The sequence below is a fragment of the Lampetra fluviatilis genome, chromosome 3, assembly GCF_964198595.1.
Source record: "Lampetra fluviatilis chromosome 3, kcLamFluv1.1, whole genome shotgun sequence".
NCBI lineage: Eukaryota > Metazoa > Chordata > Hyperoartia > Petromyzontiformes > Petromyzontidae > Lampetra > Lampetra fluviatilis.
In genome coordinates this window covers 14,571,430-14,585,884 of record NC_136277.1, presented here as the reverse complement: position 1 = coordinate 14,585,884, position 14,455 = coordinate 14,571,430, and the positions used below count along the sequence as shown (strand labels likewise).

The 14,455-nt window shown below is 61.5% G+C and overlaps 1 protein-coding gene across 5 annotated transcripts in view; it reads left to right on the top strand.

Moving 5' to 3' along the window:
- LOC144953170 (receptor-type tyrosine-protein phosphatase S-like) overlaps nt 1-14,455 on the top strand; it is a 255,168-nt gene that overhangs the window by 30,983 nt on the left and 209,730 nt on the right. For 3 of the 5 annotated variants that reach the window (XM_078883739.1, XM_078883745.1, XM_078883732.1), the window contains exons 2-3: nt 8,653-8,798; nt 12,082-12,223. In XM_078883739.1, the coding sequence (XP_078739865.1) occupies nt 8,653-8,798; nt 12,082-12,223 (288 nt within the window). Of the gene's footprint in view, nt 1-8,652; nt 8,799-12,081; nt 12,224-12,738; nt 12,756-12,850; nt 12,865-14,455 lie in introns of those variants that run through there. The other 2 variants (XM_078883753.1, XM_078883761.1) reach the window with 2 other exon arrangements.

Genomic DNA, 14,455 nt, shown 5'->3' with positions numbered 1-14,455 from the left:
AGACCCGTGGCGCATGGATAGCTTCTCCTCCTTCCTCCTCCTCCAGCCCCCCCCCCCGCTACTACCCCCCCCGCCCCGCCCCCCCCTACTCCCCCGCGCACAGCACTCAGTGTCAGTCCGCATCGAAGGTTCTGGACGGACGATCCGCCGAGAGATTAGGCCGGATGAGGGATCAAACTGGTGCGCTCGCAACCCGGGTCGCCCGCTCGTTCACTCACTCACCCGCTCGCTCACTCACCCGCTCACTCACTCACCCACTCACCCGCTCACTCACCCGCTCAACCGATCACTCACTTGCTCACGCGATCGCTCACCCACCCGCTCGTTCGCTCACTCAGTTGCTCACTCTCTCACCCGCTCACTCATTCACCCGACCATTCACTCACCTGCTCAATCACCTTCTTCCCTATTCACCTACTCACGGAGCCTATCGCTCACCCACTCACCTGCTTACTCCCTGTGCACTCACCCGCTGGTTCGCTCACCCAATCGCTCACTCACTCACCCGATCACACACCCATTCACTCACCCACGTGCTCACTCACTCACCCGCTCACTCGCTCACTCACCTGCTCATTCACTCACCCGCTCACTCGCTCAGCAGCTCACTCGCTCACTCACCTGCTCATTCACTCACCCGCTCACTCGCTCACCAGCTCAATCGCTCACTCACCTGCTCACTCTCTCTCCCGCTCACTCGCTCACCAGCTCAATCGCTCACTCACCTGCTCACTCTCTCTCCCGCTCACTCGCTCACCAGCTCAATCGCTCACTCACCTGCTCACTCTCTCTCCCGCTCACTCGCTCACCAGCTCAATCGCTCACTCACCTGCTAATTCACTCACCCGCTCACTCGCTCACCAGCTCAATCGCTCACTCACCCGCTCACTCACTCACCCGCTCACTCGCTCACCTGCTCAATCGCTCACTCACCTGCTCACTCTCTCTCCCGCTCACTCGCTCACCAGCTCAATCGCTCACTCACCTGCTCACTCACTCATCCGCTCACCCGCTCGCTCACCCATTAACTGACTCACCAGCTCACCCACCCGCTCACCTGCCCGCTCACTCACTCACCTGCCCCCCGCGTATGTGATTCGCCTCTTTTTAGTCACTTGCGCAGTCGTCAACTTAACGACGGAAATTGTCGCGCCCGCAAAAGATCACGAGCGCAGACCCGCTGCGCCTTCCACGGTTCGCGACGAGGGTGGGGAGGCCGTGGTGGTGGTGGTGGTGGTGGAGGTGGTGGTGGTGGTGGTGGAGGTGGTGGTGGTGGAGGTGGTGGTGGAGGTGGTGGAGGTGGTGGTGGTGGTGGAGGGGGGCCGCCTTTGTTTAGGAAACGTCGTATCAAAATGCCGCCGCATTGGTCTTAGTGGATGCCCCCTGCAAGTGGCCGTCTGGATTCATCCCTCGCTCACGCGGGGGGCCCTCTCGTGGCAGGGCTCCTCTGGGTCGTTGTTTGGCGGCTTTGCGGGGGTGGGGGGGGGGCACGTGTCATGAATTCCTTGCGAAGAAAGGGAGCGGATATGGGTGCACCCTCTCCATCAGAGGCGTTATGTCTGACGTGTGTATCTATAATGTCTACGTGACATCTTCGTTGGGTCTTTCGGTAAAGTCACGTAGAATAGGAAGTAATAAAATAATAAAAATAAAACATAATAAAATACAATTCTCACGACGTTTCGGCCACAACGCAAGCAGCCGTCCTCGGGTGAAGAACAGGTCTGTCGAGACGACAGTCACTGTAACGGTGTCTAATGTCTCATGTGATCAGCAGGCACTACTGGAGCGGCCGTGGTGATGTACTTGGAGCGTGTCGGTGATCCACGTAAATTTGAAAGAACACAACGCACACAGATTGAACGTAGAACATTAGAGTGTAGTTTTACGTAATTTCGTTAATCGCATTGGCACGCACAGAGCCGCCCGTCGATTCTCAACAGTGGCTCGAAGTGCTTAATTGAAGGGCTGCCCCCCCCCCCCCGCGCGCTCTCAATCCCCCCCCTGCCCCCCCCCCCCCTGCCCCCATGCAAACCCCACGAGGCGATTCCCTTTTCAAGCTGCCCCTCCACCACCAATCGCCACCGCCGATGGAGTGTCTGGGACATTCATTTATTTTTCTTACACCGCGGGTTGCTGGTGCCTGCCTCCCCGTTCTAACGCCTCCTCGTCCCCCCTCCTCCTTCCTCCTCCTTCCTCCTCCTTCCTCCTCCTTCCTCCTCCTTCCTCCTCTTCTTCCTGCTCCTCATTCGTCCTTCGTTTGCCGCGGGGGGAATAACGCCTCGGCTCTTTCGTGTTTAATTTTTTTTCATTTCCCCCCACCCACCGGCGATTCAAAGATGCGAGAGCTCGGGGCAGGCAAGGCAGACGGCAGGCAGGGTAGGCGAGCCAGGCAGACAAGGCAGACAGGGCAGGCAGACAGGGTAGGCAGGGCAGGCAGACAGGGCAGACAGGGCAGGCAGGGTAGGCGAGCCAGGCAGACAAGGCAGACAGGGCAGGCAGACAGGGCAGACAGGGCAGGCAGACAGGGCAGGCAGGGTAGGCGAGCCAGGCAGACAAGGCAGACAGGGCAGGCAGACAGGGCAGACAGGGCAGGCAGACAGGGCAGGCAGGGTAGGCGAGCCAGGCAGACAAGGCAGACAGGGCAGGCAGACAGGGCAGGCAGGGTAGGCGAGCCAGGCAGACAAGGCAGACAGGGCAGGCAGACAGGGTAGGCAGGGCAGGCAGACAGGGCAGACAGGGCAGGCAGGGTAGGCGAGCCAGGCAGACAAGGCAGACAGGGCAGGCAGACAGGGCAGACAGGGCAGGCAGACAGGGCAGGCAGGGTAGGCGAGCCAGGCAGACAAGGCAGACAGGGCAGGCAGACAGGGCAGACAGGGCAGACAGGGCAGGCAGACAGGGCAGGCAGGGTAGGCGAGCCAGGCAGACAAGGCAGACAGGGCAGGCAGACAGGGCAGGCAGGGTAGGCGAGCCAGGCAGACAAGGCAGACAGGGCAGGCAGACAGGGTAGGCAGGGCAGGCAGACAGGGCAGACAGGGCAGGCAGACAGGGCAGGCAGGGTAGGCGAGCCAGGCAGACAAGGCAGACAGGGCAGGCAGACAGGGTAGGCAGGCAGACAGGGCAGACAGGGCAGGCAGACAAGGCAGGCAGGGCAGGCAGACAGGGTAGGCAGGGCAGGCAGACAGGGCAGACAGGGCAGGCAGACAAGGCAGGCAGGGCAGCAGGTGTGCTGATTTGTTACCGGCGTCTGCCGCTATGCAAGTAACACAAAATCATCCCTTCGTTTCGACCGTTGTCTCTCTCTCTCGCTCTGTCTCTCTCTCGAACTGTCTCTCTCGCTCCGTCTCTCTCTCTCTCGCTCTGTCTCTTGAGAGCGTCTGTGCCCACCCCCGGTGGTGGAGGTTTTTGCCGCCTGTCAGGGTGACGTTTGTACGCGGAGATCGCTCAGCGATCGGAGAGCGAGGGACCCCCCCCCCCCCCCCGAGCCCACCCTCTCTAAGCCGCGAGCTGCCCAGCCACTCAGCGAATCTCTCCTCACCCTCACCCACAGCTTCACCAGAAACCCTCACCACGGGGTCACCCAAACCCTCACCACGGGGTCACCCAAACCCTCACCCACGGGGTCACCCTCACCCACAGGCCCACCCTCACCCCCCGCAAGGACCCCCATGCTTTGGCGCTTCCGTTGCGCTCGTCCCTCGACTCGTCCCTCGACTCGTCCCTCGACTCGTCCCTCGACTCGTCCCTCTGCTCGTCCCTCCGCTCGTCCCTCGACTCGTCCCTCGACTCGTCCCTCGACTCGTCCCTCCGCTCGTCCCTCCGCTCGTCCCTCGACTCGTCCCTCGACTCGTCCCTCGTCTCGTGCCTCTGCTCGTCCCTCGACTCGTCCCTCGGCTCGTCCCTCGACTCGTCCCTCGAGTCGTCCCTCCGCTCGTCCCTCCGCTCGTCCCTCCGCTCGTCCCTCGGCTCGTCCCTCGACTCGTCCCTCGTCTCGTGCCTCTGCTCGTCCCTCGACTCGTCCCTCGGCTCGTCCCTCGACTCGTCCCTCGACTCGTCCCTCGACTCGTCCCTCGGCTCGTCCCTCCGCTCGTCCCTCGACTCGTCCCTCGGCTCGTCCCTCGACTCGTCCCTCGACTCGTCCCTCGGCTCGTCCCTCCGCTCGTCCCTCGACTCGTCCCTCAGCTCGTCCCTCGACTCGTCCCTCGTCTCGTCCCTCTGCTCGTCCCTCGACTCGTCCCTCGACTCGTCCCTCCGCTCGTCCCTCGACTCGTCCCTTGACTCGTCCCTCGACTCGTCCCTCGACTCGTCCCTCCGCTCGTCCCTCGGCTCGTCCCTCCGCTCGTCCCTCGGCTCGTCCCTCCGCTCGTCCCTCGGCTCGTCCCTCCGCTCGTCCCTCGGCTCGTCCCTCGACTCGTCCCTCGGCTCGTCCCTCGACTCTTCCCTCCGCTCGTCCCTCCGCTCGTCCCTCGACTCGTCCCTCCGCTCGTCCCTCGACTCGTCCCTCGACTCGTCCCTCGGCTCGTCCCTCCGCTCGTCCCTCCGCTCGTCCCTCGGCTCGTCCCTCGACTCGTCCCTCGGCTCGTCCCTCGGCTCGTCCCTCCGCTCGTCCCTCGGCTCGTCCCTCCGCTCGTCCCTCGGCTCGTCCCTCGACTCGTCCCTCGGCTCGTCCCTCCGCTCGTCCCTCGACTCGTCCCTCGGCTCGTCCCTCCGCTCGTCCCTCGACTCGTCCCTCGACTCGTCCCTCGGCTCGTCCCTCCGCTCGTCCCTCGACTCGTCCCTCGGCTCGTCCCTCGACTCGTCCCTCGTCTCGTCCCTCTGCTCGTCCCTCGACTCGTCCCTCGACTCGTCCCTCCGCTCGTCCATCGACTCGTCCCTCGACTCGTCCCTCGACTCGTCCCTCGACTCGTCCCTCGACTCGTCCCTCGACTCGTCCCTCGACTCGTCCCTCGACTCGTCCCTCCGCTCGTCCCTCGACTCGTCCCTCGACTCGTCCCTCGGCTCGTCCCTCCGCTCGTCCCTCCGCTCGTCCCTCCGCTCGTCCCTCGGCTCGTCCCTCGACTCGTCCCTCGGCTCGTCCCTCCGCTCGTCCCTCCGCTCGTCCCTCGGCTCGTCCCTCCGCTCGTCCCTCGGCTCGTCCCTCGACTCGTCCCTCGGCTCGTCCCTCCGCTCGTCCCTCGACTCGTCCCTCGGCTCGTCCCTCCGCTCGTCCCTCGACTCGTCCCTCGACTCGTCCCTCGGCTCGTCCCTCCGCTCGTCCATCGACTCGTCCCTCGACTCGTCCCTCGACTCGTCCCTCGACTCGTCCCTCCGCTCGTCCCTCGGCTCGTCCCTCGACTCGTCCCTCCGCTCGTCCCTCGACTCGTCCCTCGACTCGTCCCTCGACTCGTCCCTCCGCTCGTCCCTCGGCTCGTCCCTCGACTCGTCCCTCCGCTCGTCCCTCGACTCGTCCCTCGACTCGTCCCTCGGCTCGTCCCTCCGCTCGTCCCTCCGCTCGTCCCTCCGCTCGTCCCTCGGCTCGTCCCTCGACTCGTCCCTCGGCTCGTCCCTCGGCTCGTCCCTCCGCTCGTCCCTCGGCTCGTCCCTCCGCTCGTCCCTCGGCTCGTCCCTCGACTCGTCCCTCGGCTCGTCCCTCCGCTCGTCCCTCGACTCGTCCCTCGGCTCGTCCCTCCGCTCGTCCCTCGACTCGTCCCTCGACTCGTCCCTCGGCTCGTCCCTCCGCTCGTCCCTCGGCTCGTCCCTCCGCTCGTCCCTCCGCTCGTCCCTCGTCTCGTCCCTCTGCTCGTCCCTCGACTCGTCCCTCGACTCATCCCTCCGCTCGTCCCTCGACTCGTCCCTCGACTCGTCCCTCGACTCGTCCCTCGACTCGTCCCTCCGCTCGTCCCTCGGCTCGTCCCTCCGCTCGTCCCTCCGCTCGTCCCTCGGCTCGTCCCTCGACTCGTCCCTCGGCTCGTCCCTCCGCTCGTCCCTCGACTCGTCCCTCGACTCGTCCCTCGTCTCGTCCCTCGACTCGTCCCTCGACTCGTCCCTCTGCTCGTCCCTCCGCTCGTCCCTCGACTCGTCCCTCGGCTCGTCCCTCGACTCGTCCCTCGGCTCGTCCCTCCGCTCGTCCCTCCGCTCGTCCCTCGACTCGTCCCTCGGCTCGTCCCTCCACTCGTCCCTCTGCTCGTCCCTCGACTCGTCCCTCGGCTCGTCCCTCCACTCGTCCCTCCGCTCGTCCCTCCGCTCGTCCCTCGACTCGTCCCTCGGCTCGTCCTTCGGCTCGTCCCTCTGCTCGTCCCTCGACTCGTCCCTCGACTCGTCCCTCGGCTCGTCCCTCCGCTCGTCCCTCGACTCGTCCCTCGACTCGTCCCTCCGCTCGTCCCTCCGCTCGTCCCTCCGCTCGGACCGAGCGTTCGGCGCAGCCCCGAGGACCGCCGCGCGCGTCGCCCCTGGTTACTGCGGGGGGGGGGGCGGGGGGGGGTTACAACCGGGGGAATATCCATGAAGGGGGAGGCAGGGAACGCATTAGCGGCGGAGGGAGCGGCGTCCGTGCGGGCCCGAGATGAGGAGGGAGCGGAGGGAGGATGGAGTGATGGAGGGAGCAGGAGGGAGGGAGGGAGTGGGAGGAGGGAGGAAGGATGGAGGGAGGATGGAGCGGAGGGGGAGGAGGAGGGAGGGAGCAGGAGGGAGTGGAGGAGGCAGGGAGGAGGGTGGAGGAGGAGGGAGGGAGGGAGGGATGGAGCAGGAGGAGGGAGGAAGGAGGATGGAGTGGAGCCGGGAGGGAGGATGGAGTAGAGGAGGGAGAGAGGATGGAGGGAGGAGGGGAGGATGGAGTGGAGGAGGGATGGAGGAGGAGGAGGAGGGAGAAGGATGGAGTGGAGGAGGGAGGATGGAGGGGAGGAGGGAGGGAGGATGGAGGGAGGAGGGAGGGAGCGATGGAGGAGGATGGAGGGAGGAGGGATGGAGGATGGAGGAGGGAGGGAGGAGGGAGGGATGGAATATGGAGGAGGAGGAGGGAGGGAAGAAGGAGTGGACAAGGAGGGATGGATGGAGGAGGAGGAGCGAGGGAGGGATGGAGTGGAGGAGGAGGGAGGGAAGAAGGAGTGGAGGAGGAGGGATGGAGTGGAGGAGGAGGAGGTTAGGGAGGGATGGAGTGGAGGAGGAGGAGGAGGGATGGAGTGGAGGAGGAGGAGGAGGGAGGGATGGAGTGGAGGAGGAGGAGGAGGGAGGGATGGAGTGGAGGAGGAGGCATCGGCGCTTTATGAGCTGCGTCGTCGCGGCCGCACGCGATGCAGACCGAGTGCCGCTCTCAGGCTGCGCGCCGCTTTTTCACGGCGCTCCTCGAACCCCGCGGTGCGTTTTCTTTCGACCCAAATGCAGCAAAGGCAAGAACACGACAGGATGAAGCTGACGTGGGAGGGAGGAGGGGGGGGGGTGAAAGCAAATAAATAAATAAACACAACGGAGAGCGTTGCGTTTACTTGAAGCAGAGCCTCCCTGTTATGTTATTCATTCCGTCTGTTTTATTTATTTAAGGAATAAAAACAAATATAACAATATAAACACAAGCTCGCTCACTCGCTCGCTCGCTCCCGTGTTTGTTTGTTTGTGCACACTGGTGGAACGAATGCTGCGGCAATTTTCTCCAGCTGTCTCACCCCCCCCGCCGCCGCCTACCCGCACCCGACACTTTACATTGAGTCCAGGTTGGCTCTGAAAGTAAAAAAAATAAAAATAAAATGTTGTAGGCGATTAAGTTTAACGTGGGTGCGTGCGTGCGTGCGTGGGTGGGAGCGTGGGTGGGTGGGTGCGTGCGTGGGTGCGTGGGTGGGTGGGTGGGTGCGTAGGTGGGTGCGTGGGTGCGTGCGTGGGTGAGTGAGAGCGTGCGTGGGTGGGAACGTGGGTGGGTGAGTGGGAGCGTGCGTGGGTGGGTGGGAACGTGGGTGGGTGCGTGCGTGGGAGCGTGCGTGCGTGTGTAATCACAGAACTTTGTCGGCTGGGGAGCGCGGTGGTTGTTTGGTGGATCGATCCGAGTCGTGCGGGGAGCAGCGGTGTCGCCGTTTACGTGGGTGCCGCTCCTCCGCTAACTGCGCTTGCTGTTAGCGGTGTGGGCTGTACGGGGGAGGGGGGGGCGGTCAGGGGGGGGGCGGTCAGGGGGGGGGGGGGCAGTGGATCTTTGTCTTCGGAGTGGCGGGTTCGAGATTCCGTCGCGCTACGAACACGGCGCCCTGAGTTCGATTCCCCCGCTCACGGCCACCCAACGCCGGTGGTCATTTTTCTGAACCTGTCCCGGGCCTTCCCCTCCCCCTTTAGGTCGACTCAGCCTCAAACGAGTGTCTGGTGCGCTGTGTAGCAAACATCGCCATTAGGGGAGACAAAGGCGGCCGGGCGTGGAGCTGGCCACCCACCCCCCCTCGTGCGCCGTGCTGGGCCCTCTTCGGTGCTCGCGAACAGCACTTGCCCCAAGAAGCAAGCTGAGGCTACACGGGGAATCTTTGTCTTTGTGTGCGCGTCTGTGCTCGCCGACCCCACCGCCACCTGTTCTGTGCCGGCCTCCCCCAGGGCGCTGCCGCTTGCTCGTGACAGCACTTGCCCCCAAAAAAAGTATGCGCGAGACCACACGGGTGACCTTTGCCTTTGTGTGTGTGTGTGTGTGTCCGTGCCGGCCCTCAGCGCCCGCGCGCTTCCTGCGCACGCCGGCCGACCAGGTGGGGGTGTCGGGCGGCGTGGCTTCCTTCGTTTGCCAGGCCACCGGCGACCCGCAGCCCAACATCACCTGGGCCAAGAAGGGCAAACGGTTGACGTCCCAGCGCTTCGAGGTGAGCGTCGTCCCCCCCCCCCCCCCCCAACGCGCCACGGTGGCTCAGAGATGTTGACTACCTCGCCTGGTGTACAGGAGGTCGTGGGGTCGATCCCGACCCTGACGATGCCTGCTGCTGTGTATTTGGAGTTTGCGTGTCTTTCTCTCTCTCTCATCATCGCCACGGTGGCTAGGAGATGTTGACTACCTCGCCTGATATGCAGGAGGTCGTGGGTTCGATCCCGACCCTGACGATGCCTGCTGCTGTATATTTGGAGTTTGTGTGTCTCTCTCTCTATCATCATCATCACGGTGGCTAGGAGATGTTGACTACCTCGCCTGGTATGCAGGAGGTCGTGGGTTTGATCACGACCCTGACGATGCCTGTATTATATTCGTAGTTTGCGTGTCTCTCTCTCATCATCATCACGGTGGCTCGGAGATGTTGACTACCTCGCCTGGTATGCAGGAGGTCGTGGGTTTGATCACGACCATGACGATGCCTGTATTATATTCGTAGTTTGCGTGTCTCTCTCTCATCATCATCACGGTGGCTCGGAGATGTTGACTACCTCGCCTGGTATGCAGGAGGTCGTGGGTTTGATCACGACCCTGACGATGCCTGTATTATATTCGTAGTTTGCGTGTCTCTCTCTCATCATCATCACGGTGGCTCGAAGATGTTGACTACCTCGCCTGGTATGCAGGAGGTCGTGGGTTTGATCACGACCCTGACGATGCCTGTATTATATTCGTAGTTTGCGTGTCTCTCTATCATCATCAACAAATTATACTGAAATCTTGACCCAAAGTTTTCGTTGGCTGCAGGAATTCATAGTCTTTGGGTCTTTGGGGAAAGTCGCTGTGTCTGTCACCACCTGAAGAAGGACGCTTGTGTTGCGCCCGAAACGTCGTGCTTTAATTTAGTTGTTTTCATTTTAATTTATTTTGGGGGGTTTTTTTCACCTAAGTGACTTTACCAAAAACACCAAAAAGTATGGATCCTTGCAGTGACGAAAACTTGAAATCTAGCATCACGTAGGTAGTTTCAAAAGAATAACACGAACAAAAAACGACGACGTTTCCGTCGCATTAGGTGGAGAAACGGGGGATCTGCTTCTTCTTCGGTGGGGGAGAAGGAAGAAGAGGAGGAGGAGGGAGGATGGGGGTGCCATTTCCTCGTGCGATTATTTCAGACGTCATTACCGTTGTTTGGAACCCTGGCAGGTGAATCGAGGCGGTAATATCACAACAACAACAACGACGAAAACGATTATTATGAACGGCGAGAGTTATTAGTGCCATTCCGGCCTCTCACCCCTCCCACCCCCCGCTCCGACTCTCGCTGTGCACGTGTCTTGTGCCTCGCGTCGTATTTCACTTATAAATGAAACGCACGTCGGGTGACGAACCCTTTTAACACAATGCGAATTAATGAGCACTCGAATGCTTCGTGTAAACAGACCCTGGCCCCCTACGCCTGCAATAATTTCTAGCTTTAACAATTTGTATTTTTTTTTACGTTTTTATTATATATTCATTTTTTTTAATAGCTCTCTCTCTCTCTTTCTGTGTGTGTGTGTGCGGTAGTAATTTGCTAATGCGCTGCAGGTGGTGGCGGAGGTGGTGGTTCAGGATAGAGCACCGTTTGGTTTAATCAGCAAACGTCACTCCACCTCGTACACCTCACCCCACCTCACCCCAGCTCACCCCACGTCACCCCACCTTACCCACCCAACCTCACCCCAACTCACCCCAACTCACCCCACCTCACCCACCCCACCTCCACCTCACCCCACCTTACTCCACCTTTCCCACCTCACCCCAGCTCACCCCACCTCACCCACCTCACCCCACCTCACCCACCTCACCCCACCTCACCCCAGCTCACCCACCTCACCCACCTCACCCCACCTCACCCACCTCACCCCACCTTACTCCACCTTTCCCACCTCACTCCAGCTCACCCACCTCACCCACCTAACCTCACCCCACCTCACCCCACCTCACCCACCTCATCCACCCCACCTCACCCACCCACCCAACCTCACCTCACCCACCCTCACCCCACCTCCCCTCACCCCACCTCACTCTACCTCACCCACCCACGCCGCCTCACTCCACCTCACCCACCTCACCCCACCTCCCCTCACCCCACCCACCTCACCCCACTTCACCCACCTCACCCCAGCTCACCCCACCCCACTCTACCTCACCCACCCACGCCGCCTGTTCCCCCTCACCCATCTCACCTCACCCACCTCACCCCACCTCCCCTCACCCCACCACACCCACCTCCCCTCACCTCACCCCATCTCACCTCACCCACCTCACCCCACCTCACCCCACCTCACCCCACCCCACTCTACCTCACCCACCTTACCCACCTCACCCCATCACCCCACCTCACCCCACCTCACCTCCCCTCACCCCACCACACTCTACCTCACCCACCCACGCCGCCTGTTCCCCCTCACCCCACCACCCCTCACCCCACCTCCCCTCACCCCACCACACTCTACCTCACCCACCTTACCCACCTCACCCCATCACCCCACCTCACCCACCCACGCCGCCTGTTCCCCGAGCGTTTCACGAGATCCCCACATCCTCGCGACCACCTGCTGGAGCTTTGGCAAATATCCTGGAAATTATATATTTAAAAACATGTTTCTTGACTGAACCACGCGGTTGTTTTAGAGTATTTGGCTCCTGCTATACATTGCCGCGCGACTATCAAGACCACCTTCGTTGTAGCCGCCGCTTTGTGGCAGGCCGGTTCGCTTCTGAGAAAGGGGCCGTGGAAAGCTTCGCTGGGCCTTACCTGGTGACACTGCGAATGGAAACGCTCCTCAACTCCCTGGCCTGTCGCCTCGTGAGGCTCCATGTTGTCGCTTTCGTCGTCGTCGTCGTCGTCGTCGCAAGTTACCGGCGAAGCGTCGCACGGTACCCGAATTGTCAACGTCGCTGTGGGTCTCTTTTGTTTTACCCTCCGACACACGACGACCGGTTAGTGGCTGGGCCGGTGACGAATCGGCCACCTTGTTTGTTTTTTATTTGCGCGACCAGCCCCCTCGCTTGCTTGGCCGCGTCGGGCGGTGGCGGCTTTGACGGCGCACGTCCGTATCCACGCCGATCCAAACCCAACAGACGGCCGTCATATCGTGGAAGGGAACGTAAAATGGCGTCGCGATGCGGCGGGTGATTTCATTTCTTCCCGAACTGCTCTTCGTGTGCTTACCCTGTCACCACCACCCCCACCCCCACCCTCACCACCCTCACCACCCTCACCACCTCGCCAGGTGATCGAGTTCGACGGGGGAGCGGGCTCTGTGCTGCGGGTGCAGCCCCTGCGCACGGTGCGCGACGAGGGCTCCTACGAATGCATCGCCTACAACAACCTGGGGCAGATCCCGGCCGCCGCCAAACTCACCGTGCTGCGCGGTGAGACAGTGGCACCCGCTTGCCCGCACCACCACCACCACCACCGCCAAACTCACCGTGCTGCGCGGTGAGACAGTGACACCCGCTTGCACCACCACCACCACCACCGCCACCGCCAAACTCACCGTGCTGCGCGGTGAGACAGTGGCACCCGCTTGCCCGCACCACCTCCACCACCGCCACCACCACCACCACCGCCAAACTCACCGTGCTGCGCGGTGAGACAGTGAGACCCGCTTGCACCACCACCACCACCACCGCCACCACCACCACCACCACCGCCAAACTCACCGTGCTGCGCGGTGAGACAGTGGCACCCGCTTGCCCGCACCACCTCCACCACCACCGCCAAACTCACCGTGCTGCGCGGTGAGACAGTGACACCCGCTTGCACCACCACCACCACCACCGCCACCACCACTGCCACCGCCAAACTCACTGTGCTGCGCGGTGAGACAGTGGCACCCGCTTGCCCGCACCACCTCCACCACCGCCACCACCACCACCACCGCCAAACTCACCGTGCTGCGCGGTGAGACAGTGGCACCCGCTTGCACCACCACCACCACCACCACCGCCACCACCACCCGCCTGCACCACCACCACCGCCACCACCGCCGGCAAACTCACCGTGCTGCGCGGTGAGACAGTGGCGCCCGCTTGCCCGCCCGCACCACCACCACCACCAAAGAAAATCCTTCCCTCGCCTCCCCCACACCGCCTGCCTGCTCCGATGAGTCCGGTGTATAGCTTTAACAAACGTACACACACGCACAGATCAACAACAACCGCCGTTCGCCACTGAGTGGCGGTGACGTCACCACGGCGCTTGTGCCAGGCTACGTGCACTTTAAGGCCACGTGAAGTGTCGAACGCCCGCTGGCATGAGGTCACGGGGCAGACCCAGCATGTGCCATGGGTTGACCGACTGAGATGACTGAAATGACTGGTCAATGCACCACCTGTTCTCCCTACTGTGCCAACTCGCTGTGTTTTATCCACCCGGCACTCCGCTCGTTGTTGTGAGCGTCGCACACACGCAAACACACGCACACATACACACACACACACACGCAAACACACTCAAACACACGTACACATACGCATACGCACACACACGCGCACACGCACACACACAGTGGCGGCGGTGGAGGTGGACCTCCTGTAGACCAGGCGAGGTAGTTAACATCTCCCAGCCACCGCGTGTGTGATGTAATTACGCTGCCGACGGCAAAAGACAAACGCCTCGGCAACTCACGAACTTTCGCGTGAATAACGCGCGTTCGTATTACATTGAATTAGTTTTCTTTAAATGTACTATTTTTATATAGACATATCTCCCGCGGATTGTTTTTAATAGCCACGAGGAGGATGATGACGACGACGATGAACATCGATGCCATTTCCCGTCGAGACTCCCGGCCAATCTGGGATGTGTTGGCAGCTGATTCCTTCCACGGCAGTGACTCTTCTTCTTACCCTGGGGGTGTGGCGAGATGCCCTCCCTGGGCGCGTGTGCGAGACGTGGGCCAGATGTTTATTTTTGTCGAGGGTAAATCATCGAGCACGGGACGCGCCGGTTACAACTCACCTGGCTTCGCCGACACCCTGCGTGTTTATTCATCGATACCCTGCGTGTTTATTCACCGACACCCTGCGTGTTTATTCACCGACACCCTGCGTGTTTATTCACCGACACCCTGCGTGTTTATTCACCGATACCCTGCGTGTTTATTCACCGACACCCTGCGTGTTTATTCACCGACACCCTGCGTGTTTATTCATCGACACCCTGCGTGTTTATTCATCGACACCCTGCGTGTTTATTCATCGATACCCTGCGTGTTTATTCATCGACACCCTGCGTGTTTATTCACCGACACCCTGCGTGTTTATTCATCGACACCCTGCGTGTTTATTCACCGACACCCTGCGTGTTTATTCACCGACACCCTGCGTGTTTATTCATCGATACCCTGCGTGTTTATTCATCGATACCCTGCGTGTTCATTCATCGATACCCTGCGTGTTTATTCACCGACACCCTGCGTGTTTATTCACCGACACCCTGCGTGTTTATTCATCGATACCCTGCGTGTTTATTCATCGATACCCTGCGTGTTCATTCATCGACACCCTGCGTGTTTATTCACCGACACCCTGCGTGTTTATTCACCGACACCCTGCGTGTTTATTCACCGACACCCTGCGTGTTTATTCATCGACACCCTG